Here is a 25,959-nt window from a genome sequence, read left to right as displayed (position 1 = left end):
GACTTGAAGCGCTAGAAAGTAATACTCATATTGATGACAGTTTGCTATGTTTGCCTCTGTAAGATAGTTAATTCTTACAGAATTTAATTTCGGTGACAAATGTAATAGTTTATTCTTAGTTGGTACAGTGCAAAATGTAACAGCCAACAAGAAAACTAATTTTCGTTCTATCGAATTCATCTATCGACACATACAAATATCGCTGCAACAAATGCTGATCGAGAGTGTACTACTGTGAGCTTGGAACAACGCTAGAAAAAGTGAAGAGTAGTAATGTCATAACATGTGTTTTAGAAGAGTCTGTGCGTGGCTGTACGCATCAGGGATTTAAAATAGCTCTCCATTTGTTGCTTCAATTAAGCCGATGGTTTCATTTTGGCAAAGATGTTCAAACGCGAACATACGGTGGTCACGAAAACAGTTTGAACGAGGTTATGGCGGGGTTTTTCACCTAGCGCTATTAATGCAAAAGAATGGTGCCTATGCGCGGCTCGAAGTTCAAATTTGAGGAGGGAGAAAAAGTGTTGTGCTATGAACCAGATCCAACAAAGGCGAGGGTGTTGTACGATTCCAAGGTAATTCCTACATTAAACACTAGCAGTCAACAGCAAGTTGTTGTTGACATAAAAAATGGCATTGCATTAGTTCACCAGTAAAAAGTTATGTAGATTTTCGTTAAGTGATGTCACTTTAGCTGGAATTAAAACTATTTAGCAGTTAACGCTTCGCAATGCAGAGCTTGGTTGACCTTCAGAAGACCATATTTGACAGTCCTGCGAAAAGGCAAACTGTGCGGAAGAAATATGTTTTTATGTGGCTTATTGAGGATATTTGTGAAGTTTTCTTACTGAAACTTGTACTTAATTTTAACCGTTTTGACAACTACGTACATGGTTTTAAAATAAGTTGTGTTGAATCAGTTAACTGAAAGTAATTTTATGGTTTACCCGGAAAAGGGCTTCCGTGCTTTTTATGCATCCTTCAATTTTTTTGTTAACAGCTATGAAGTTTAGTTTGTGTGACACACAGTATTTCTGAATTTATATACATTTATGATACGCACATCAGCGAAGATGACACGTCAATTTTGAACTACACTGGCGTACTCGGCGTCATTCCGTCGATCTAGAGTAATGTATAAATTAATGTTTAATAAGCTGTAATGTAGTCGTAATGTTCATGATCAGACGGAGACAGCCGTGTGAGCGCCACTGTCGACAAGCGGACATAGCTAGGTACCTCGGAATGCGGTGGAGGTAAAGCCCCCACGGACTTCAATGTTACGAGGATAGGCGGAAGGAATATATTTCGTCGATGCAGTTTGGTCAGTGTTCACATTTCTCCGTGTTGTGTTTTCTTGGCATATATATATTTATTTTTTTCTCAAGTGTGTATCGGACAATGTTGACGTAAGCGAATTATTCTTTGAAATTCTATGTGAAGTTAAATACTGGTGGTATACTAAGGCGAACTGAAGTGAATTGGGAGTGATTACCTTCGTTTTACAATAATACTTGCAGTTCTTATTAATAAGTTATGTGCGGGGGGCTGCAAAGCGGAAATGGCAGCAGCTTCAGAATTGGTGGATTCTCGTATGACACTTCTGTCGCGAGTGATTGTAGAGTGGAAGACTCATATAGAGTTTGGCGTTAATGATTAAGCATTAAGGATACAATTTTCACGGGAAGCATATTTCATTGTTCTTCACAATCCTTTAGGTGGCAGATGGAACTCTAGTTCGAAAAAAATGTTGATGCATTTGTTTCCTGGTATCGCACCGATTTCGAGATAGAAAATAACGGGAAGTGTATCCGTGATCAGTGTTACCATGCATTCGTAAAATCGAAACTCAAAAGTTGAGAGTAATTCTCACAATCACAGTAAAGGCACAAAAATTGTAATTTCATCGAAGTACCATGTGATGGACACGATTTTTATAATTAACACGATATTGCTGCGTTGGCTAAGCACAGTATCAGATTAATACGACTCTTAATTTATAGTGTTGTTTCCTTCACGGTTCTGTGTGGAAGCATATGCTGACAACTCGTTATTTCCGAAAGACTTTGGTTTTTGAAGTTGAATAATACAGTAGGTGCATTGCGATGTTTCATATATGAAATTTAGATGTCATTAAAAATAGAATTGGGGCTATTGGAAATCCCGAATACGCAAAAATTTTACGTATCATTTAACTGTGACTTGATAAGTAACAAACAAAGAATATGAAGAGAAGCAAATGTGCGACTGTAACTTGGAGCTATAGTTAGAGTAAATAAATTGATAGTGCTTCATTAATATCAGATTTGCTCATGTGTGAACCCTTACATTGTGTGGGCGCTTCAAAATATAGATTCAGAAATTATTTTCTGCGTGTAGGAGATGGTATTAATTTTTATCTTTTAATTTTCAGGCAATATCATTAATTGGCCAGTAGAATTTTTTAATGTGTTTGATAAGGGTATATCTGAAGTCAATATAGATAAAAGATGGGAATTCATTTTGTAAAAGCGTTCTTAGTCATTACTAACAGATTTTTTATTCCCTCCTGGAATGTAGTTAATCATTACACCAGTGTAACTCAATGTAGTTTCAAAACATGGTTAGTTGAGAGCCACTGTTTCACCATAAGCATTGATTCAGCTGCATAAATAATTGCATCAACATGTTTGTTGTTGTGGTCTTCAGTCCTGAGACTGGTTTGATGCAGCTCTCCATGCTACACTATCCTGTGTAAGCTTCTTCATCTCCCAGTACCTACTGCAACCTACATCCTTCTGAACCTGCTTAGTGTATTCATCTCTTGGTCTCCCTCTACGATTTTTACCCTCCACACTGCCCTCCAATACTAAATTGGTAATTCCACGATGCCTCAGAACATGTCCTACCAACCGATCCCTTCTTCTGGTCAAGTTGTGCCACAAACTTCTCTTCTCCCCAATCCTATTCAATACTTCCTCATTAGTTATGTGATCTACCCATCTAATCTTCAGCATTCTTCTGTAGCACCACATTTCAAAAGCTTCTATTCTCTTCTTGTCCAAACTATTTATCGTCCATGTTTCACTTCCATACATGGCTACACTCCATACAAACACTTTCAGAAATGACTTCCTGACATTTAAATCTATACTTGATGTTAGCAAATTTCTCTTCTTCAGAAACGCTTTCCTTGCCATTGCCAGTCTACATTTTATATCCTCTCTACTTCGACCATCATCAGTTATTTTGCTCCCCAAATAGCAAAACTCCTTTACTACATTAAGTGTCTCATTTCCTAATCTAATTCCCTCAGCATCGCCTGACGTACATTCCATTATCCTCGTTTTGCTTTTGTTGATCTTCATCTTGTATCCTCCTTTCAAGACACTATCCATTCCGTTCAACTGCTCTTCCAAGTCCTTTGCTGTCTCTGACAGAATTACAATGTCATCGGCGAGCCTCAAAGTTTTTATTTGTTCTCCATGGATTTTAATACCTACTCTGAATTTTTCTTTTGCTTCCTTCACTGCTTGCTCAATCTACAGATTGAATAACATCGGGGAGAGGCTACAACCCTGTCTCACTCCTTTCCCAACCACTGCTTCCCTTTCATACCCCTCGACTCTTATAACTGCCATCTGCTTTCTGTACAAATTGTAAATAGCCTTTCGCTTCCTGTATTTTACCCCTGCCACCTTCAGAATTTGAAAGAGAGTATTCCAGTCAACATTGTCAAAAGCTTTATCTAAGTTTACAAATGCTAGAAATGTAGGTTTGCACTTCCTTAATCTAGCTTCTAAGATAAGTCGTAGGGTCAGTATTGCCTCACGTGTTCCAACATTTCGACAGAATCCAAACTGATCTTCCCCAAGACGGCTTCTACTAGGTTTTCCATTCATCTGTAAAGAATTCGCGTTAGTATTTTGCAGCTGTGACTTATTACACTGATAGTTCGGTAATTTTCACATCTGTCAACACCTGCTTTCTTTGGGATTGGAATTATTATAGTCTTCTTGAAGTCTGAGGGTATTTCGCCTGTTTCATACATATAAACACAGTTTCAGTAAGAGGAATATAAAATACTGCAGTAACAGTTTACAGGATGATGTCCTTGCTCCCTTCGGCAATTTCTTGGTTGGTCATGACATCCTGAACCTAGAAAGCACTGGTACAGAGGAAACTCTATTTTATTGGGATAACATTATTTAACATTCTGTTGTTAACACAAACACAAAATTTACTTTGTTAAATCATTAAAGTAAGACATTGATGTTCCTGTATTTCTTGCTTTCAGGTGCTTGAAGTTAATGTGAACAGAGATAAAAAAGGACGTAGAGCTGTGGAATATCTTATTCATTTTCAGGTTAGTTCGCAATAATGTCAGCTCACTCTAGTATAGAGCAAATAGAAGGTTCTTAAAGGTTAATCACTTGAGAATCAAACAGACTTTTTTTCCACTTGTACCTTGGTTTCTTATATTGTGAAATGTTCAAATATCGAATGTTTCTTTCAACTACTGAAAATGCACATGCAATTTTTTTTGTGTAAAGTAATGTATAGCTGTTATCTCAGTAGTTGTTAACTTGTAAAGAGTAGCAATAAAATCATATTTGTGATTCGATCTTTGAAGTCCTGTCAGATGTTAATACATATCTGGGAGTGTGATATATGCATATAAATTGGGTTCATATTAAGTTTTGATACGTGATGACCATGAAAAGTCACATGATGGAACGAGATCGAAGTGTAGTAAATCCAGAAAATAATGTTTGAAGGGGGCAGAGTTGTGAAGTTAGTTTTGTGGCTGTTACAGTAATATACCAACAGTAGAGTTATTTCATCTCCTATCAAATGAAACCAGCCTTTCCCAACCTATCCCTTATTCCTGGCTCAAGATGGCATAGTTATTAGTTGGCCACTGAAAGATTAGGTTGCATTTTTTTCTACATAATTTGTACATATTAACAGAGCTAAGATATTGGCCACTTGAAGGAAAGTGCTGGATAGGCATTGTCTGCTTCCAATTTTAATTTTTTTCCATTAAAACTTCCATTCATTTAAAAGTTGTGTTAATTACATTACTCAGGTACTATATGTTTTTCCTATTAGTTTTGGAATATGACTGTTCCATGAATGATTGTTTCAAAGTAATTTAATTGCTTCAGTGTAATTGTGATAATATCTGTAACCTCATAACTCAAGGCCACACCTCTGCTCCTTACCCTACCCTCCTCCTCTCCCCACTTTTCCCTTTCCTCTCCCATCCCTTCCCTGTCTTCAGTAATGTTTTTTTAAAAGTAGAAATGGTTGTGATTTCAATTTAGTTTGCTTGTATCAGAACAAGTAAAATTTTATTTTACCTCAATTGTTGAAGTACAACCCTATGTTGTTTCTGAAGAGGCACAGAGTTGTATTAGATATGAACTAAGTTGAAAAAATAAACTGCACCAAAATTAATTTTTAATTCTTCAATATTTGGAGGGGACCACAACTTTTTGGTTTATTTTGAAGCTATAAGGCAAATCGAAGGGAAAAAAAGCTTTGCCATTTAGCCCTTAAGTTTTACCATTTGTATCATAAGCAGTCAGTTTCCAAATTACAGCCCAATATGGACAACAAGTGTTACACACTTAATATTAAAAGTAGGGATATGTTTTTTCGTTCAGTAGTTTTGGCTGTCCACAGTATTTGGCTTCTTCACAAATTTACTATGTTTATTGAGAAGAAAGTCACTTTGAAGATGCTGGAGGAAATTTGAGAAGAAAAATTATTTATCCAGTTCGAACACCTCCAGGTGTGTATATTAGAGAAAATGAACCAAAATCTCAACTGTTGCCATTTAGAATATAAAGGGAAGATTGCAAAATTATACTACATATTAGAGCATATTGGAATCCTGACACACTTGATCTGAAATATCATTCAGGTTGGCATATAGGAAAACAGTCTGATAATACAGGTTGTATCAAAAAGAATCATCAGATTTTAAAAATCATATCTATTATGTTATTTTAGATGTGTGTGAACAACATATTGTTGGAAAGAGCAAACTAGAGTTTTACATTGTTCCTGCTAGGTAGCAGCAGTGTGCACCCACTGGTGTCAGGACAACAGAAAGCATTTTGTGTTCTACGTTTCACACAGTTCTGGTCAGTAATAACTGTTAGTATGACATTTGTACTAAGGATGGTGTGTATCCTCCTGCAGCACAGAGCATTAGGCATTGGCACGAACAATTCCGAGAAACAGGTTGTTTGTGTAAATACAAATCACCAGGCCGTCCCCAAATGTCCAACACAGACTTCAGAATGCCTGCACCATAGTTTCACAAGAAGTACACAGAAATCAGTTCGCCGTGCAGCTTGACAGCTCAAGATGCTCCTCCCCCCCACACCATGTCTGTGTGATGTGTGTGTCGACGTTTACAAAAGAAACCATACAAAAGTCAGCCACTACATGCTCTTCGTGAAAGTGCAACCAGCAACGTGTGGGGTTCCGTAATTTCTTTCTTTCTTGGGAAGATGAAGGATGAAAGTTTTCTTCTACGCTTAGTGTTTAGGGACGAGGCAACATTCCATTTAAATGGAAAGGTGAGCTGTCATGTGAGGCTATGGGGTACAGAACAATGACATAAAGTTGTACATCATAAAAACAAAATTCATTGTATATGTTTGTTAGTTTCAGAAATACAGATGTGCCAAATTGAAGGATTCTTTGTGATACACCCAGTATATTGTTTATCTGTAAGTGATAATCTTATTCAATTTCTGGAAAGGGTAGGGACATTTAAAAATGTGTGTAGAATCTGTGCATTTGTGTGTTTTGTTCTTAATTTTACTGAAAATCCAAAGCTAAATAAGAACCATTACTGTTATACAATGTACAGGCCTAATGATGTATCTTTTTCAAGGGCTGGAATTCCTCTTGGGATCGCTATGTTAGTGAGGATCATATTTTGAAGCACACAGAAGAGAACTGGAAGCTTCAGAAAGAACTTGCAGAGAAAGCGCAGCTAAGGCCGTAAGAATTTTCTAATAATGTAATATAGTGCTAAAGTAACTAGTCTGCAGCAAATTTCTGAATTTATGTGGAACAATTTTTGTAATTCACCCGATATTGCACAGCCATCTAGATTTAATGAAAGTGCTGACATAATATAATACAAATTTTATTGTGCAGAAGTAAACTTGTTGTAAATTAGTGTCATAAAAATGTGCTGACAAAATGTACAGAAAGTTTTGCCTATGGGATCTATCACAATACCTTTTATTATGATATTCAAGATAATGCGGTGAAATGGGCCATTTATTTATGACACTGCTTTATGAACTATTGTGCTTTAATTCATAGAAAAATTTTGGCATGATGATCTGTTCAAAATCTTCATTCCAGTATAATAGATCCTAGTGACAGTTTGTTGACTCACACTATCCAGTATATTTTGAAACATACTCTTAGAAAATTCAGCCTTTCCCAATAAGTAGTAATGTCTTTCGAAAACAAATGTATGAGGGTGGTTTGACAAGACTGGTAAATTTCCATGAAAGAATGGAACATTTTTGTTGCAACTTCATGGTTGGTAAGCTTGGTTATTCCAAGGATCATATAAAAAATTTCAACAATGTACAGTTAATTGTTGACAGTAGCCGGAGTTAGTGTGTCAGTGGCGATGGTGTGTGTTGTTAATAAACATTTTCATTTGAAGGGTTTGGCTGCTGCACAAATCAAAACTGAGTTGTATGAAGTTTTTGTCTGTTCATCCTTTTGACTGGAGGTTCACTTTTCTAAGAAAATGAAAGTCTACAGCTGTCCTTTTGGTCTTATTGTGTAGCTACCAGTTTAGTTACTTCAATGCACCATTTTCAGGCCGTAGTTGATCAACGAAGGCTTGATGATGTCATGTGGACTCGCACCATCATTGAAAACAGTTTACCTTTGGTTAAATAATTAAAACATGATTGGACAAGCATTGAAGATGAAGTGTACTATGGCCATCCAGTTGAGGCCACCTAGAAGGAAACCATTGACAAAATCTCTCAACTGAGAGTTAGTGCATAATATCCTGCACCAAAAATTGCTCATGAAGTTGCTGTGTGTGATATGGGTGCTTAGGTTGCTCAGTCAACCTAAAGCGTATTGGGCACAACATTTCAACACCATGGATGGCAGTGTTTAAGTGCGATCTTCAAGACTTTTGTGCCAATTTGTGACTGTTGATGAACCTGGGTTTGGTTTTACCTAAACACCAGTTAAAACGGCAGTCGGAACAAGTGCACCGAAGAAGGCAGAGACCATTTTTATCAGCTGGTAAGTTGATGGCCAATGTTTCTTGATTCCCAAGGAATAATCCTCATAGATTCCTTTGGAAAAGGAAGAGCCCTAACTGAACTGTATTATGCTTCATTGGTGGATTGTTTGAAAATGAGAAAAGACTAAGGTTGGCATGGAAAAAAGTGCTCTTTCACCTCCGACACATCAGTGATAGCAATGCCAAAAGCGTATGAAAGGGATGTTTACTTGCTTCCTCATCTACCCATCCACCCAAGTGACATCTTTCTGTTCCATAACTTGAAACTTTGGCTTGCTGGGAAGAAGTTTTTGTCGGATCAGACATGATAGTTGTGGTCACAGAGTATTTCATAGGTTGACAGAACCTATTTTTCTGATAGGAGATTCTAGAGATATAAGGTAAATTGTTATGGAACAAACATTTTTTTTCTTTGCTTTTTTACCAGACTTACCGAACCACCCTCATAGTAATGTATTGTAACTGAAGTGATGCAGTGGTAGTTAGTTGGGAGCTCCAACGTTAGGTGCGTAATGAGGCCCCTTAGGAACATGGCTACCAAGGAAGGGAAGAAGCCACACTCCATGTGGATACCGGGGAGAATCATTCCAGATGTGGAAAGGGTGCTTCCGGATGACGTGAAGGGTACAGGGTGCAGCCAAGTGCAGGTGGTGACTCATGTCGGTACCAGTGACGTATGTCGCTTTGGATTGGAGGAGATCATCTCTGGTTTCGGATGGCAAATGGAAATGGTAAAGACTGCCAGACTTGCTTCAGAGATTAAGGCAGAGCTCACCATCTGCAACATCGACAGAACATCGGTGCAGAGCAGAGTGGAGGTTTCTGAATCAGAGGTTCAGGTAATCCTCTGACCGTGTAGAGTGTAGATTCCTTGACTTGCGCCATTGGGTCGTAGGTTTCCATGTTCTGCTTAATAGGTCAGGAGTCCACGGTGCACAGGAAGTGGTAACATGGGTTGCGGGGACTGTATGGAAGGGACTGGACGGGTTTTTAGGTTAGAGGGTCTCAGGGAACCACAGAAAGAGCATCTGTCTAAAGGGGGGGGGGGCATGTAAAAACACAGTAAGGTAGTTGTAGAAGCGATCAGTATTGTAGTTGTAAATTGTTGTAGCTGTGTTGGTTAGAACCAGAGCTCCAACTGTGCTCTAATAGAAAGCACTGAAGCTCAAATAGTTACAGGTACAGAAAGCTGTCTAAAGCTGGAAATAAGTTCAGCCGAAGTTTTTTCAAACGATCTAACAGTGTTCAGAAAGCATAGATTAAATAGTATTTATTACTGTCAGAAGTAGTTTGCCTTGTAGTGAAATTGAAGTAGATAGTTCCTGTGAGATATTATGGACAGAGTTTGTACCTGACAATTGGACTAAACTAGTAATTGGATCATTTTACCGCCCCCCTTAGGTCTAATTTCAAATAGGTACCCCACTCATCTAATTATAGTCAGTGTCGACTTCAGTCTACCCTTGATATGCTGGAAAAATTAAATGTTTAAAGCAGGTGTAAAAGTCATACAAAATTGTACGGAATGCTTCTGCAGAAAATTATTTTGAACAATTACAGGGTGTATACGATCCGGGAAAAACCCGGGAATTTGTTCGTCCGGGAGAAAACGGGGAAAAACCTGGGAATATTTTAGAATTCCGGGAATTTTTCATTGTTTTAGTTGCCAGTTAAATTTGTGTGATATTGACTGGTAAGAACCAATACTCTAACGAAGGATATTACTGTATTCCGCTTTTACAGAATAATACTGCAGCAACAAAACGTGAACGAGAGAAAAAAAAATGAAAATAAAACTTAAGTCGCAAAGGAAATCCGCCATATACAACAACAAAACACTGTGCTCATACAAGCGTCTGCCAACCAACGTGTGTCAAAGGTTTTAGGAAGAATATGCAGTGATTCATAAAAATAAATTGCCTCCGATGAGCGTGACGTGACAGCTATTTACATTAGATTCATTTGAGCAGTTGCGGGCGGGCTCTTGCGCGTGCGCAGTTGTCGCGTGTGAGTAGTACCTTCGCCCGCTTCTAGCTAAATTGCTCCGGTTCGTTGGATTGTTTGGGGAAGAGACCAAACAGTGAGGTCATCAGTCTCATCGGATTAGGGAAGGCCGGGGAAGGAAGTCGGCCATGCCCTTTCAAAGGAAGCCATTTAGGGAAATCACGGAAAACCTAAATCAGGATGGCCGGACGTGGGATTGATCCGTCGTCCTCCCGAATGAGAGTCCAGTGTGCTAACCACTGGCTCCAGTTCGGAAATGTCGTAAATCCGGGGCTGATGCTCAGAGCAGTCTGAGTTGCAGTGGGCAGGTGGGTAGTCTCCGCGTGACCTGGGTTTACGTTTAGTGGTTTTGCTGTTTCCTCTTCGGTTATTGCTCTCACATTAAATGAAAACAAAACGGATTTCTGTGGCCAGAGCTACCAAATGAATTAAAACCTAAACTATCTTGTTAGTTTCAGGTTTTATTTCCCCCTTTCTGACAGTCAAGCACTAATCATTGTGCAGAACAATGAAGTTACTTTTGTCTGTCTGCTAAAGAGATTTGGCTTTTATTTATCTTTTGCGCTGAAGCAGTCAATTTATTTGAAACGAAGTGTTGAATTTCACACTGTTGGCTAGTTTCAACTGTTTGCTGCATTTCAAGTGCACGTTTTCCATCTTCTTGCTCGTATTGCATAATGCCATAATAAAGAACCAAACAAGAGAGAATTCAGTACTGGTACTCAAGAAAATTTACATCCGAATCTGGACATACGATTGTGCACTTCAAGCCGAATTATGCATTTTAGTATGGTTCACGAAATTGCTCTTGAAGTATCAAAAAAATGTTCAAATGTGTGTGAAATCTTATGGGACATAACTGCTAAGATCATCAGTCCCAAAGCTTACACACTACTTAACTTAAAGTATCCTGAGGACAAACACGCACACACCCATGCCCGAGGGAGGACTCGAACCTCCGCCAGGACCAGCCGCACAGTCCACGACTGCAGCGCCTTACTCGGCTAATCCCGTGTGTTTTGATGTATCCTTTGTTGTAAGGTTTCTTTTATGACATAATGCAAGATCTTTTAATGTTTTACACGTACGAACATGCGGGTTTCGTGCGTCATCGTAGCTGTGCTGGCGCTCTCTGGCAACTGCTGAAACGAACAAATTTCTAGCATCTCGCAGGAAAATATTGCGAATGGTGGTTTGAAAAGTGTTACTTTCAAAGTAAATGTCCTTTTACGCAAAAGAACTATGTGCGAGAATGTAAGGTGAATTTCTTAAATCACAGAGCGTTTGACTCTCATTTTAAAATCAACTCTTTGAGGACGACCATCTAGAAGAATTTCGAGCCCAGAAGATCAGACATTTACGTCGTTATTAAAAATTTTACTGTCACTTTCTTGTGATGTATTAAAGTGTAACACGTGCAAAAAGATCAGTATTATATGTGGAAGCTTAGCTTCTCTTGCAGCGTATTTATCTCGGAGACCAATATTATTTGTGAAAGCTTTGTTTTTCTTGTAGCAACACTATTATATTAATTTCAACCATTAACTTTTCCTTTTTGTGTGTTTGCACTACTTAAGAGTGATGTTTTAATTGGTTGACTACATCACGTGTCCTATGCTGTCATCAGCTGGCAAGATCACGTGACATGAGCTATGGCTGGCTTACAAAAGCGCGTCGCAATCTCGATTTCATTGCTTCGGAAAGTAACATGCAGTGTTTGGTGGAATTCGAATTAATACCTCCGTAACACGAAAAAATGCAGCGTACGTGTTGCTGCACATCAAAGGTCTTTCCAAAACGTGTTCTCCCCCCCCCCCCCCCCCCCCCCCACCTTGGGTTTCGTTTTCTAAAGTGCCGGCAAATTCTACGTCTGTGTAGAAAACCATAAACTTTCCAAGGATTGATAAGTTTTACAGTGCCGAGGAAAAGTATACTGTCACTTAACACGGAAAAAGTGTATTCTCACCCGGGAGAAAGTGTATTTTCAACCGGGAAATCCGGGAAAAATCCGGGAATCTTTTTTTCCTTGTCCATGTATACACCCTGAATTAGTTCAAGCCTACTCGAAACGTAAATGGTTGCGAAAACATACTTGACCTCTTAGCACCAAACAATCTTGGAGAAATAATGCAGTGAAAGTGTATTAAAGTCATGGTATGAGCCTAGACAAAGATGATCACCCCTAGTTGATTTCAACACCCTCTTATTCAGACTTCATTGTCACTACTATCTACTCTACATCTACTTCTATACTCTGTAAACCACCGTGAGGTGCATGACAAAGGGTACGTCTCATTGTACCAGTATTTGTTTCTTCCCGCTCCATTCCCCACGGACTGTGGGAAGAATGATTATTTGAATGCCCTCGAGCATGCAGTCATTATTCTAATCTTGTCCTAAAGATACCTATGTGAGCAATATGTAGGGGTTTGTAGTATATCCTTAGATTAAAGACTCTTACAGTTCTTTTCCTTGAGTACCTCTGTGACACTTTCACCACAGATTAAACAAACCAGTGACCATTCATACTACCATTCTCTGTATGTGTTCAATATTTGCTGTTAGTCCTATCTGGTATGGGACCCACACACTCCAATAATATTCTAGAAACGGTCGCACAAGTGATTTGTAGGCAGTCTCCTTTGCAGATTGACTGCACTTCCCCAGTATTCTACCAATAAACCGGAGTCTACCACCTGCTTTACCCATGACTAAATCTTTGTGATCATTCCATTTCATATCCCTACAAAGTGTTACACCCAGGTATTTGTATGGGTTGGCGGATTCCAACAGTGACTCATAGATAGTATGGTCATAAGATACATTTTTTCATTTTATGAAGTGCAAAGTTTTACATTTCTGAACATTTAGAGCAGAGTTGCCAGTCTCTGCCCCCATGTTGAAATCGTATCTATATCTGAATGTATATTTATGCAGCTTCTTTCAGATAGTACTTTATTGTAGGTAACTGCATCATGTGCAAAAAGCCAGATTTCACTGTTAATACTGTCTGCAAGTTCATTAATATAAAACATGAACAGCCAGGGTCCCAACACACTTCCTGGGGCACACCCTAAGTTACTTCTACATCTGATGATTACTTTCATCCAAGACAACATGCTGTGTCATCCCTGTTTGAGAGTCCTCAATCGAGTCACAAATTTCACTTCATACCCCCATATGATCATACTTTTGACAAAAAGCGTAGGTCCGGTACTGAGTCAAATGCTGTTTGGAAATCAAGAAATATTGCGTCTACCTGGTTGCATTGATCCAATCGTGTGAGAAAAGAGTTTGGTTTAACATGTTAAATGTTTCTGAAATCCATGCTGGTTGGCATTGAGGAAGTCGTTCTGTTAAAGAGACATCATTATGTTTGAGCTCAGAATATGTTGTAAGATTCAACAAAAAATTGACGTCAAGGATATTGAACAGTAGTTTTATGGGTTGCTTCTACTACCCTTCTTGTAGATGGATGCCACCTGTGCCTTTTTCAAAGAATTGGGCACGGTTTTTTGTTGAAGACATCTACGATAGATTATAGTTAGAAGAGGGGTTAATTTGGCCACAAAGTCAGTATAGAATCTGACAGGGGTTCCATCGGGGTGTGGAGCTTTGTTTGATTTTAACGGTTTCAACTGTTTCTGAACACCACTGACAACATTACTTATTTCGTCCATCTTTTCAGTGGTGCAGTGATTAAATTGAGGCAATTTTTGTGCGTTCTCCTTTGTAAAGTAATATTTGAAAACGGAGTTAAGCATTTCAACTTTTGCTTTTTTACCATCAGTTTCATTTCCTGTCATTTGCTAAGGACTGGACAGTAACTTTGGTACCACTAACAGCCTTTACATATAACCAGAATGTCTTTGGGTTTTGTGAAAGATCATTTGACAATATTCTGCTGCATTAGTGATTCAAGGCATCACGCTGCACTCTCTTGACAGCCAGAAAATTTTCGTTTCAGCATGTCTCTATGTATAGCACTACCCTTTGTTTTACCCCTGCTATACAGTAATTTCTGTTTCTTTAGAAGTTTCTTTACAGTGACTGTATACCGTGGAGGTTCCCTCCCATTATGAACTCTGCTGGTTACACATCTAGCCATTGCATGGTCAACTATTCTTTTAAACTTGAGCCAAAGTTCCTCTGCATGCTCCTGCCCTATGCTGAAAGTTTGAAGTCCCTCACTGAGATATCATAGTACTGATTTTTTTATCTAGTTTTAGGAACATACATGTCTTTCTGCTTGTTTTAGTTGTCCTTTGTACATTGGTAATTGTTGCTACAACTGTGTCATGGTCACTGATACCAGTTTCAATGTGGACATCTCCAGAGAGGTCAGGTTTATTTGTTGCCATTAAATCCAGTGTATTTCGATCAAGCATGGGGTTTCTATCTATCTGTGCTAGGTAGTTTCCAGAGAAGGCATTTTGTAATGTTTCACAATATGTCTTATCACACCAACTGCTAACAAAATTGCAATTTTCCCAATTAATTGTCAGATGATTGAAGTCTCCATTGATGATTACATTATGAAACTTATGTAAAAGTGAATGGTGGTTTACTCTAAAGCTTTTGGTTATATCAGGAGATAAGTTTAGTGGGTGATAGAAGAATGCAATTATCATTTTATGCCCTCGCCTGATACTGAGCCTTGCCCAAACAGTCTCACATGCAGCTTCAGTTTCAATCTTGGTTGATTGGAGGTTCTTGTCTACTGTGACAAAGATGCCAATCCATTTCCCATTTGCCTATCCTTTTGATGTACACTTAAATTTTCCCCAAAAATCTCACTGGTACCAATTTCAGGTTTCAACCACCCTTCACTGCCTAGTATTATGTGAGCATCACTTCTTTTCATGAGCACTTCAAACTTTGTAGTGAATCCTTCGGCAGTTTACCATTAGGATTTTAATAATCTCATCTGTTGGTGATTTTTGTTTTCCCTTTTTTTTTCCTCTCAAATGTTACACAGATACTTAGGAGTTTCTTACAGCATCATTATATGGATTGGATGGAGAGTCGCCTAATCTAGAAAACCCTGTATGCACTCTCACATGGTCATCTACCTGAGTAGCAGCCTCTGCTGATGCTTAGTGCACATCTGACATATTTAGGGGAACCCTATAGTTCTGAGCCCTATGGTACAAGTCCAGGAAGTTGCACCCTAGCTTGTCACAGAATCTTTGAAGTCTCTGGTTCGGTCCTTCCACTTGACTTATAACTGAAGGGCCACACACAGTTCTGGAGACAATGCTGCAAATTGTGAACTGTGTTGAAACCCCGTGCTGGTCTTCTCAACCTTCTTTGCCAGTCACTAGAATGACCTCGAGGCCAGAGGAAGGGAATCATGTGTTCCAAAATGCACCACAATCTGCAGTTGGTTGCACCATGTTCCCTCAATGACTGCCGGACTAGTCTCTTCTAAATGCTGAATGAGGCCTCCAGGCAGACACACTGAATGCATCTTGTGTCCTTTCCTGTCCTTTGCTGCCATTTCCTGAAGGTGTACCATCATTCACCATACATTTGAGTTGCTGACTATTAATAGACCCCCTAACATTTTGTGTGTGCTGCCTCCTGGCACTGGAGAAAATGGGTTTCCACAAGTGAGTCCCACTAGCTCTGTTTTTCAGTGAAAGACAGCACCTCAAACTTTTTTTTTAAAAAAAGGGGGGACTGGTATAACACAGAGTCCTTGGTCCCAGTCCATCCTGTATAGGACACCTAGATCTACCATTAACATGCCACTCACAATGAAGTGGATGAGTAAAGACACATCCTGTACTTTCTGCAAAGGAGACAGGATCCAAAGGAGAGGATAGTTCTTTACTCTGGTATAGGTATCAAGGGTACATGACTCTTGGGAGCTCTTCAAACACACTGATTCACAGGAGCTGCCAAGCATTTGATAGTAGTCAGGGCAATTTACAAATGTCAACCAGCTCATCCCATAAATACTGTTCGTTGGACATTCTTTTCAGGTTCACATTACCGAGCGAGGTGGCGCAGTGGTTAGACACTGGACTCGCATTCGGGAGGACGACGGTTCAATCCCGCGTCTGGCCATCCTGATTTAGGTTTTCCGTGATTTCCCTAAATCGCTCCAGGCAAATGCCGGGATGGTTCCTTTCAAAGGGCACGGCCGACTTCCTTCCCCCTCCTTCCCTAATCCGATGAGACCGATGACCTCGATGTCTGGTCTCCTTCCCCAAAACAACCAACCATCAGGTTCACATTATGCACCACAAATTGCAACTTCATAAAACCTCTTTCCACTTCTCCAAAGTGCAATGGAAATTTTATTTGTGGCTGTCTAAGTTTTGTCTCAATCTTTCCTGATGTTGTTGGCTTCTGGGCAGCAGTGTGATCATGACAAATGAATAACTGAGCCCTCTGTCCTATCAGTGTGTTACTTTGACGAGTCTTGTACTTTGGCTACTGTAGTGGTTGATAAGGGTATGTCTATTTCAAACATTTTGAAGTTTGGTGGCCCTTACCTATTACTACCTGTGCATACCAGGCTGATAATTCAGCATAATGTGTGTCTGCCTTTTCCACTTAACAATAACATTGATAGGAACTGTGAAATTTGTGATGAGATGCGAGCTTTTGGGCCTGGACAGTTGTGACTCATTGAAATTTAGTCAATTCCTCCATTGACTTATTCATACAGAAAGCACATCCACAAACAGGCACATTATGCTTGATCTTATTATCCACTCAGATGTACATTATATCATGATATCATATGTAGAGCTCGTATAGGGTATCCGGAGTTTCCATAGACCCAGTTGCTACAGTAGAGCGACATAGTTTGTCTTACACATATTTTATGAACTCACATTCCATCTGGTGCCCGTGAACTAAATTCGAGAATAAATTTGATTTAAGTAACTGAGAAAGTAAAGGGAGATAAAAATTGAACATTGTTATAGTTTTTTTTTGGTAGTAAGTGTTTCTGGTTCTTATTCTGGTGTGAACGTGACACTTCCACTTTAACTTAGTTTTTCTTTGTGATAGTGTTTGGTTATTTTAACAATTCATTTTGTTGTGCAGTGGTGCAAATGTGAAAGTGATTCAGATAGGAAGTGAAAAGCAATTCATTTGTATTTAGATTACTATTTCTTCCGTAATTAAAATAAAAAATTTCTGTTTCATGAAGAACTGCATACCTGTATCGGCGAGATCACAAGGGGCCGAAAGGTAACGAGGTATCCTTCAAGAGAAATAACAAATCGGAACGTAGCACTGGTAATCGCACAGCATCTGCTACAACCTCCCGGGAAGGTAGCCCTGATTCTTGCAGTACTTACGACACTTCTTTGGACAAAGATGAAAGTAATAGGAGGAAACGTGTTACTGATCACAGAAAAAAGAGAGAAAAGAGTGTGATGGAAGATGAACACTTAAGCAATGCTTATGAAGATGACGATAGTGATGACTATGGTGTAAAACATGAAAGTGATAGTGATGATAGCAGAGAAGCACACAGTGATGATGAAGTGGATGATCATAATCAGTGTGGTGACGGTGATCTCGCTTGTGATCAAGACTCAGAAGATTTTGTTGATCATAACAACTCTGATAACAGTGAGTGTACCACTGAAGATGAAGCCAGTGGAGAAGATGCAGAGGATATTAGCCAGTCAGAGGAAGGGGCTCAAGACACTGCAGAAGAAAACTTCCCATTGGAATTTACTGCTGTTATGAGAGACATACTGGATTTGGATAATGAACTTATTAAAAATACAAATAAGGTAAGATAGCTACATTCTACATGAACTTTACTTTTTTAAACATAAATTGTTGCTTTTCTGATTCAGATAGGAAAACATTTGATATAGTTACATTTGCACACATGTGTTGATATAAATTTGTGTGGTGTTAACTTCTTTCTTGTCTGCTAGTTGATTTATAAGTGTTAATTACATTTTTCACATGGCAGTGTTTGCTGCTGCACCAGCTTTTGTCATTCGTAATGAATTTCGGTATCGTTATGTTCTTATTCAAAGACGGAGTACACACACAATTCTAGTCTTGACAGTGAGGGACTAAGTGAGGTCATCAGGTTCACACATAAGGTCCATTCTAATGCTATATTAATGTTGCGAAATGCTGCAAATTAAGGTTTAATGCTGGTATTTTGTTATGATTACGGAAAGTCATTTGTATACTTCCATGTAATAAATCACTACAAACATTCTAATGTTTCATCCAAGTTTCTCTGAGGTTTCCTCTGCTGGCACAGGCATGATGAAGTTCAAAACAAAGTTGATGGTGTAAAAAGCATTGACATGTAAAAATTGCTTACTACATTCCATACAAACTGATACTCAAATTTGTGAAATAGCAATAAGAAAAGTCACATGTTGTAGTAATTACAGAATTAGAAACACATCTTGACAGCAATCTTCCCACGTTCACCAAATTTCAACTCTTGGCCTAAATATGGCAGACGTTCTGAAAGGGTCCTGACAGTATCCACTCACAACATGGGTCTGTTGCAGTGTAATTTGAATGTTTATTAGCCTACTGAGGGTGTATACACCTCAGGACAACTGGAAAATCTGGAGAAAATCCTGTAATTTTTTTCTCTGAGAAAAACCGTGGAATTTTAGAATAACCTAAATTTTTCATGGTTCCAGTTTTCAGTTAAATTTTTGTGATTTTGACTGGTGAGAACCAATATTCTAACAAAGAATTTTACTTTAGCCCACTACTGCAGAAATGACTCATAAATAAGAGACTAACATGAAAATAAAATTCTTGTTTCAAAGAAAATGTGCCCTTTACAGCAACAAAACACGGTGCACACACAAGTGTCTGCCAACAACAAAATGTGTCGAAGGCTGTGCAATGTTTTGTAACTACAAACTTCTTTAGATGCACCTTTCTCATGCACCTCATTTTGATCAGCGTGAAGTCTCAACTGTTGACATTTCTAATAGGTCGCAGGGCAAATGTTGCAAATGGTGGTTTGGGAAGCGTTTCTTTTGAAGTAAATTTTCTTTTACGCAAGTTGAATTATCTTATGTGTGATAATGTGCAGTGAATTTCTTAAATTACGATGTGTTTGACTTTCATTCAAAACTTAACACTTCGAGGATCAGCCACTTCGAAGAACTTTGGGCCCAGAAGACCATCCATTTATGCCATTATTTAAAATTTTACTGGCACATTTGTGTTCGGTAAATCTTGAGTAACACACATTAAAGGAAGACAGTTTCAGGGCAATTTTTATTTTAGTTTTTCCATAGATTACAAATTAGGCAATAACAACGGCATAAAGTATGAGTATCCTTCAAAAAAAATTTGCAAAGTGAGGTCTTGAGCAATTGGCTTTCCTATGGAAAAGTCGAAGTTCTTGATGGAATGCTTGATGCACAGCAGTGACATTTAGAATTGCTTTTGTTAGAAATATTCAGCTGCCACTGCAATTTAAGCTGCGCTCTTAGGACTCTGCTTAACTACACCCTAAGTAAAGCACAGCAAAAAATTTTTTGATGACTAATATTATACGTGAAAGCATAGCTTTTCTTGCAGCTGTACTGTATGTATATTAATTTAAACTATTAACTTCACCGATTTGTCTGTTCACACTACTGAACAACGGTGTTGCTATTGGTCGACTAAATCATGGGTCTTGTGCTCTGAATATCTGCTGTCATTGGCTGGCAAGATCACCTGACGTGAGCTGTGACTGGGTGACAAAAGTGCATAACCAAACAATGGAAAATCCAGGATGAAATGTAACTACGAGAGCAGGAAAGTTGCTACTCACCATATAGCAGAGATGATGAGTCACGATAGGCTTTATCTTTCCAGTCTCCCACCACCTCCGAAAGTCCCATAGTCTGGCCCCTCATAACTCAGTACCATCTGGGACTGGAGCAACTGAATTACATTCTCCGCCAGGGTTTCGATTACCTCTCGTCGTGCCCTGAAATGAGAAATGCCCTACCCACTATCCTTCCCACCCCTCCTGCTGTGGTATTCCACCCTCCACCAAACCTACACAATATACTCGTCCGTCCTTCACAACCCGTGCTCCCAATCCCTTACCTCATGGCTCATACCCCTGTAATAGACCTAGATGCCTCACCTGTCCCATACATCCTCCTAAGACCACCTACTCCAGTCAGGTCACTGACATCACCTATCCCGTCAAAGGCAGGGCTACCTTTGAAACCAGTCATGTGATTTACAAGCTAAGCTGCAACCACTGTGCTGCATTCTATGTAGGCTTGACAACCAACAAGCTGTCTGTCCGCATGAACGGCCACCGACAAACTGTGGCCAAAAAAAAAGTGCACCACCCTGTAGCTGAACACGCTGCCAAACATGATACTCCCTCATCTCAATGACTGCTTCACAGCACGTACCATATGGATCCTTCCCACCAACACCAGCTTTTCTGAATTGCACAGGTGAGAACTTTCCCTGCAAAACATCCTACGATCTCGTAAGCCCCCTGGCCTCAACCTCCGTTGTCACTGTCCTCACCCATCCAGCCCCCCTCCCAGTTCCCATTCCAGCACTGCACAGCCGTCATTTCACCGCCACACCCAGTCTTTTAATTTATTTTTATTTCTCTCCTTTCTGCTACTTACCCCTCCCCCCTCAGCACCTTCTCTCCTACCCTCTGTCTAAACTGCAACACTTCACTGTCCGCCACTCCCACCATACCATCCCTCCCTGCTCCAGCCTCCTCCTTACCCCACCCAGTCGCCACTCCCATCATGTGCTGCTTGCAGTGTAGTTTCAGCTCTCTGAGACTGCAGACATGTGTGAAAGTTGTGCGTGCGTGCGTGCGTGCTGACAAAGGCTTTAATGGCTGAAAGCTATGATTTGTGTGAATCCTTTTATTGTGCCTATTGCGACTCAGCATCTCCGCTATATGGTGAGTAGCAGCTTTCCTTCTCTCGTATTGTTAAAGTGCATAACTGTCTAGATTTCAGTGCTTCGGAAACTACCATGGTGTATTTGGTGGAATTCCTGTTTATGCTTTCATAATATGGAAATGTGCTGATTACAAAAAAGTTCATAAAATGGGCATCTGCAGCTGAGTCAAACCTCTCTTGTGATTGCTTCACATCTTCATCTACACACATATTCAACAAATGCATGTTAAAGTACATGGCAGAGGGTACTTAGAATTTCCTACATTCCAATCACATATTACGTGTGGGAAGAATGATCACCTAAATGCCGCTGTGCACACTACATTTATTGTAGTCTTGTGTTAGTGATTCCTACAGGAGCCATATGGAAGGGGCTCAAGAATGTCCCTAGATATACTTGGGTCAATCTATATTGGATGAACCAAAGGTATGGACTTCAATGCATCAAATACTCGTTAGTTTTTGATTGCATGTATCCACAGGATAAACAAAGTACACACATGTATACTATTTCGAAAGCAAAAGGCATGTGATCATCAAATTTCAAGAAAAAATTCATTTTTCTGAGAGTGCTATGAAGCAACAATGTTAAACTTCGGTAGGAAGCTGTAACTGATCTTATAGAAAAGATTTTGGCCTAGGCTTTAATCCATAGCCTATATAGAGGGAAACATTCCACGTAGGAAAAATATATCTAAAAACAAAGATGTGACTTACCAAATGAAAGTGCTGGCAGGTCGACAGACACACAAACATACACACAAAATTCAAGCTTTCGCAACAAACTGTTGCCTCATCAGGAAAGAGGGAAGGAGAGGGAAAGACGAAAGGATGTGGGTTTTAAGGGAGAAGGTAAGGAGTCATTCCAATCCCGGGAGCGGAAAGACTTACCTTAGGGGGAAAAAAGGACGGGTATACACTCGCTCGCGCGCGCGCGCACACACACACACATATCCATCCACACATATACAGACACAAGCATACATCTCACAAGCAGACATACTTAAAGACAAAGAGTTTGGGCAGAGATGTCAGTCGAGGCAGAAGTGCAGAGGCAAAGATGTTGTTGAATGACAGGTGAGGTATGAGTGGCGGCAACTTGAAATTAGCGGAGATTGAGGCCTGGTGGATAACGGGAAGAGAGGATATATTGAAGAGCAAGTTCCCATCTCCGAAGTTCGGATAGGTTGGTGTTAGTGGGAAGTATCCAGATAACCCGGACGGTGTAACACTGTGCTAAGATGTGCTGGCCGTGCACCAAGGCATGTTTAGCCACAGGGTGATCCTCATTACCAACAAACACTGTCTGCCTGTGTCCATTCATGCAAATGGACAGTTTGTTGCTGGTCATTCCCACATAGAATGCGTCACAGTGTAGGCAGGTCAGTTGGTAGATCACGTGGGTGCTTTCACACGTGGCTCTGCCTTTGATCGTGTACACCTTCCGGGTTACAGGACTGGAGTAGGTGGTGGTGGGAGGGTGCATGAGACAGGTTTTACACCGGGGGCGGTTACAAGGGTAGGAGCCATAGGGTATGGAAGGTGGTTTGGGGATTTCATAGGGATGAACTAAGAGGTTACGAAGGTTAGGTGGACGGCGGAAAGACACTCTTGGTGGAGTGGGGAGGATTTCATGAAGGATGGATCTCATTTCAGGGCAGGATTTGAGGTAGTCGTATCCCTGCTGGAGAGCCACATTCAGAATCTGATCCAGTCCCGGAAAGTATCCTGTCACAAGTGGGGCACTTTTGTGGTTCTTCTGTGGGAGGTTCTGGGTTTGAGAGGAAGTGGCTCTGGTTATTTGCTTCTGTACCAGGTCGGGAGGGTAGTTGCGGGATGCGAAAGCTGTTGTCAGGTTGTTGGTGTAATGCTTCAGGGATTCCGGACTGGAGCAGATTCGTTTGCCACGAAGACCTAGGCTGTAGGGAAGGGACCGTTTGATGTGGAATGGATGGCAGCTGTCGTAATGGAGGTACTGTTGCTTGTTGGTGGGTTTGATGTGGACGGACGTGTGAAGCTGGCCATTGGACAGGTGGAGGTCAACATCAAGGAAAGTGGCATGGGATTTGGAGTAGGACCAGGTGAATCTGATGGAACCAAAGGAGTTGAGGTTGGAGAGGAAATTCTGGAGTTCTTCTTCACTGTGAGTCCCGATCATGAAGATGTCATCAATAAATCTGTACCAAACTTTGGGTTGGCAGGCCTGGGTAACCAAGAAGGCTTCCTCTAAGCGACCCATGGATAGGTTGGCGTACGAAGGGGCCATCCTGGTACCCATGGCTGTTCCCTTTAATTGTTGGTATGTCTGGTCTTCAAAAGTGAAGAAGTTGTGGGTCAGGATGAAGCTGGCTAAGGTAATGAGGAAAGAGGTTTTAGGTAGGGTGGCAGGTGATCGGCGTGAAAGGAAGTGCTCCATCGCAGCGAGGCCCTGGACGTGCGGGATATTTGTGTATAAGGAAGTGGCATCAATGGTTACGAGGATGGTTTCTGGGGGTAACGGATTGGTTAAGGGTTCCAGGCGCTCGAGAAAGTGGTTGGTGTCTTTGATGAAGGATGGGAGACTGCATGTAATGGGTTGAAGGTGTTGATCTACGTAGGCAGAGATGCGTTCTGTGGGGGCTTGGTAACCAGCTACAATGGGGCGGCCGGGATGATTGGGTTTGTGAATTTTAGGAAGAAGGTAGAAGGTAGGGGTGCGGGGTGTCGGTGGGGTCAGGAGGTTGATGGAGTCAGGTGAAAGGTTTTGTAGGGGGCCTAAGGTTCTGAGGATTCCTTGAAGCTCCGCCTGGACATCAGGAATGGGATTACCTTGGCAAACTTTGTATGTGGTGTTGTCTGAAAGCTGACGGAGTCCCTCAGCCGCGTACTCCCGACGATCAAGTACCACGGTCGTGGAACCCTTGTCGTCCGGAAGAATGACGATGGACCGGTCAGCCTTCAGATCATGGATAGCCTGGGCTTCAGCAGTGATGATGTTGGGAGTAGGATTAAGGTTTTTTAAGAAGGATTGAGAGGCAAGGCTGGAAGTCAGAAATTCATGGAAGGTTTGGAGAGGGTGATTTTGAGGAAGAGGAGGTGGGTCCCGCTGTGACGGAGGACGGAACTGTTCCAGGCAGGGTTCAATTTGGATAGTGTCTTGGGGAGTTGGATCATTAGGGGTAGGATTAGGATCATTTTTCTTCGTGGCAAAGTGATACTTTCAGCAGAGAGTAAGAGTGTAGGACAGTAAATCTTTGACTAGGGCTGTTCGGTTGAATCTGGGAGGGGGGCTGAAGGTGAGGCCTTTGGATAGGACAGAGGTTTCGGATTGGGAGAGAGGTTTGGAGGAAAGGTTAACTACTGAATTAGGGTGTTGTGGTACCAGATTGTGTTGATTGGAATTTTGAGGTTTTGGAGGGAGTGGAGCTGGAAGTGGGAGATTGAGTAGATGGGAGAGACTGGGTTTGTGTGCAATGAGAGGTGGTTGAGGTTTGCTAGAAAGGTTGTGAAGGGTGAGTGAGTTGCCTTTCCGGAGGTGGGAAACCAGGAGATTAGATAGTTTTTTGAGGTGAAGGGTGGCATGCTATTCTAATTTGCGGTTGGCCTGTAGGAGGATGCTCTGAATAGCTGGTGTGGATGTGGGAGAGGAAAGATTGAGGACTTTTATTAAGGATAGGAGTTGACGAGTGTGTTCATTGGCTGAGTTGATGTGTAGGTGAAGGATTAGGTGGGTGAGGGCAATGGATTGTTCAGTTTGGAACTGGTATAGGGACTGATGGAAAGAAGGGTTGCAGCCAGAGATGGGAACTTTAAGTGTGAGGCCTTCGGGGGTTATGCCAAATGTCAGACAAGCCTGAGAAAATAAAATATGCGAGCGTAATCTGGCTACGGTGAAGGCATGTTTGCGGAGGGAATGTAAATAAAACTTAATGGGGTCGTTGTGGGGGTGTTGTGAGGGAGACATGGTATTAGAAGGTGCAAAGTGTAACATGAGGTTGAAATGAAAATGAAAGATAAAAATATATGGGGAGAGATAAAGGTGAACTAGAAAGCAACTGGAGATCTGGTATGGAAAAAGGCGAAAAAGTGTTGGTTAAGTTGATCCTGTGGTGAACTAGGGTTGGTAGACAGCGATGTGCATAAAGGTTAGGTGGTTGTGTTGCCGCTAAAACACGTTAAAGGACGTAGAAATTTGGGAAAATTTCGAAAAAACGTGTAAATGTATTAAAAGGAGTGGTGTTGTGGTGAAAGATTACGAAAATGGGGCTAACAATTGTAAATAATGACGTTAAAACCTGTGGGGAGCGGCTAAAAATGATCAGTGATGTGCGAAAAACGGAAGTAGAAATATAGTGAAAGTTATTAGAACTAGCCGAAATGGTTGTTTTATACGCAGCTGTTATTGAACTAGAAACGGTGGATTTTATAGCAGCGGTGGTGTTGAAAGTGGAAAATAAAATTTTTTTGGTTATGGTTTGGAAGTGGGTTACGTATTATTGAGTATATATAGGCGGGATAAAATTGTATAGTAGATTACGGTAAAAAGGGGAAGGTGAGTACAAAGTGAGACTTCTGGTAAAAAACAGAAAGAGAAAATAAAGAGAAAATAAGACGACAGGAAAGGTTTCGAAATGCAACAGCAACAATAACAAACGTAATTGTTGGGTTCAAATTAATGATATGGTTATAATAGAGGGAAACATTCCACGTAGGAAAAATATATCTAAAAACAAAGATGATGTGACTTACCAAATGAAAGTGCTGGCAGGTCGACAGACA

At 40.5% G+C, this 25,959-nt stretch overlaps 1 protein-coding gene across 2 annotated transcripts in view; it reads left to right on the top strand.

Moving 5' to 3' along the window:
• The first annotated feature begins 224 nt into the window (after window positions 1-224).
• Window positions 225-25,959, top strand: part of LOC126236826 (male-specific lethal 3 homolog) — a 123,112-nt gene continuing 97,377 nt past the window's right edge. For both annotated transcript variants that reach the window (XM_049946428.1, XM_049946427.1), the window contains exons 1-4: window positions 225-575; window positions 4,277-4,345; window positions 6,893-7,002; window positions 17,463-18,057. In XM_049946428.1, coding sequence (XP_049802385.1) covers window positions 474-575; window positions 4,277-4,345; window positions 6,893-7,002; window positions 17,463-18,057 — 876 coding nt within the window. In that variant the 5' untranslated portion in view covers window positions 225-473. The remainder of the gene's footprint in view (window positions 576-4,276; window positions 4,346-6,892; window positions 7,003-17,462; window positions 18,058-25,959) is intronic.

Source organism: Schistocerca nitens, chromosome 2, assembly GCF_023898315.1.
Source record: "Schistocerca nitens isolate TAMUIC-IGC-003100 chromosome 2, iqSchNite1.1, whole genome shotgun sequence".
Classification (NCBI taxonomy): Eukaryota; Metazoa; Arthropoda; class Insecta; order Orthoptera; family Acrididae; genus Schistocerca; species Schistocerca nitens.
Note: the sequence above shows the minus strand (reverse complement) of the source record. Positions and strands in the feature narration are given on the sequence as shown.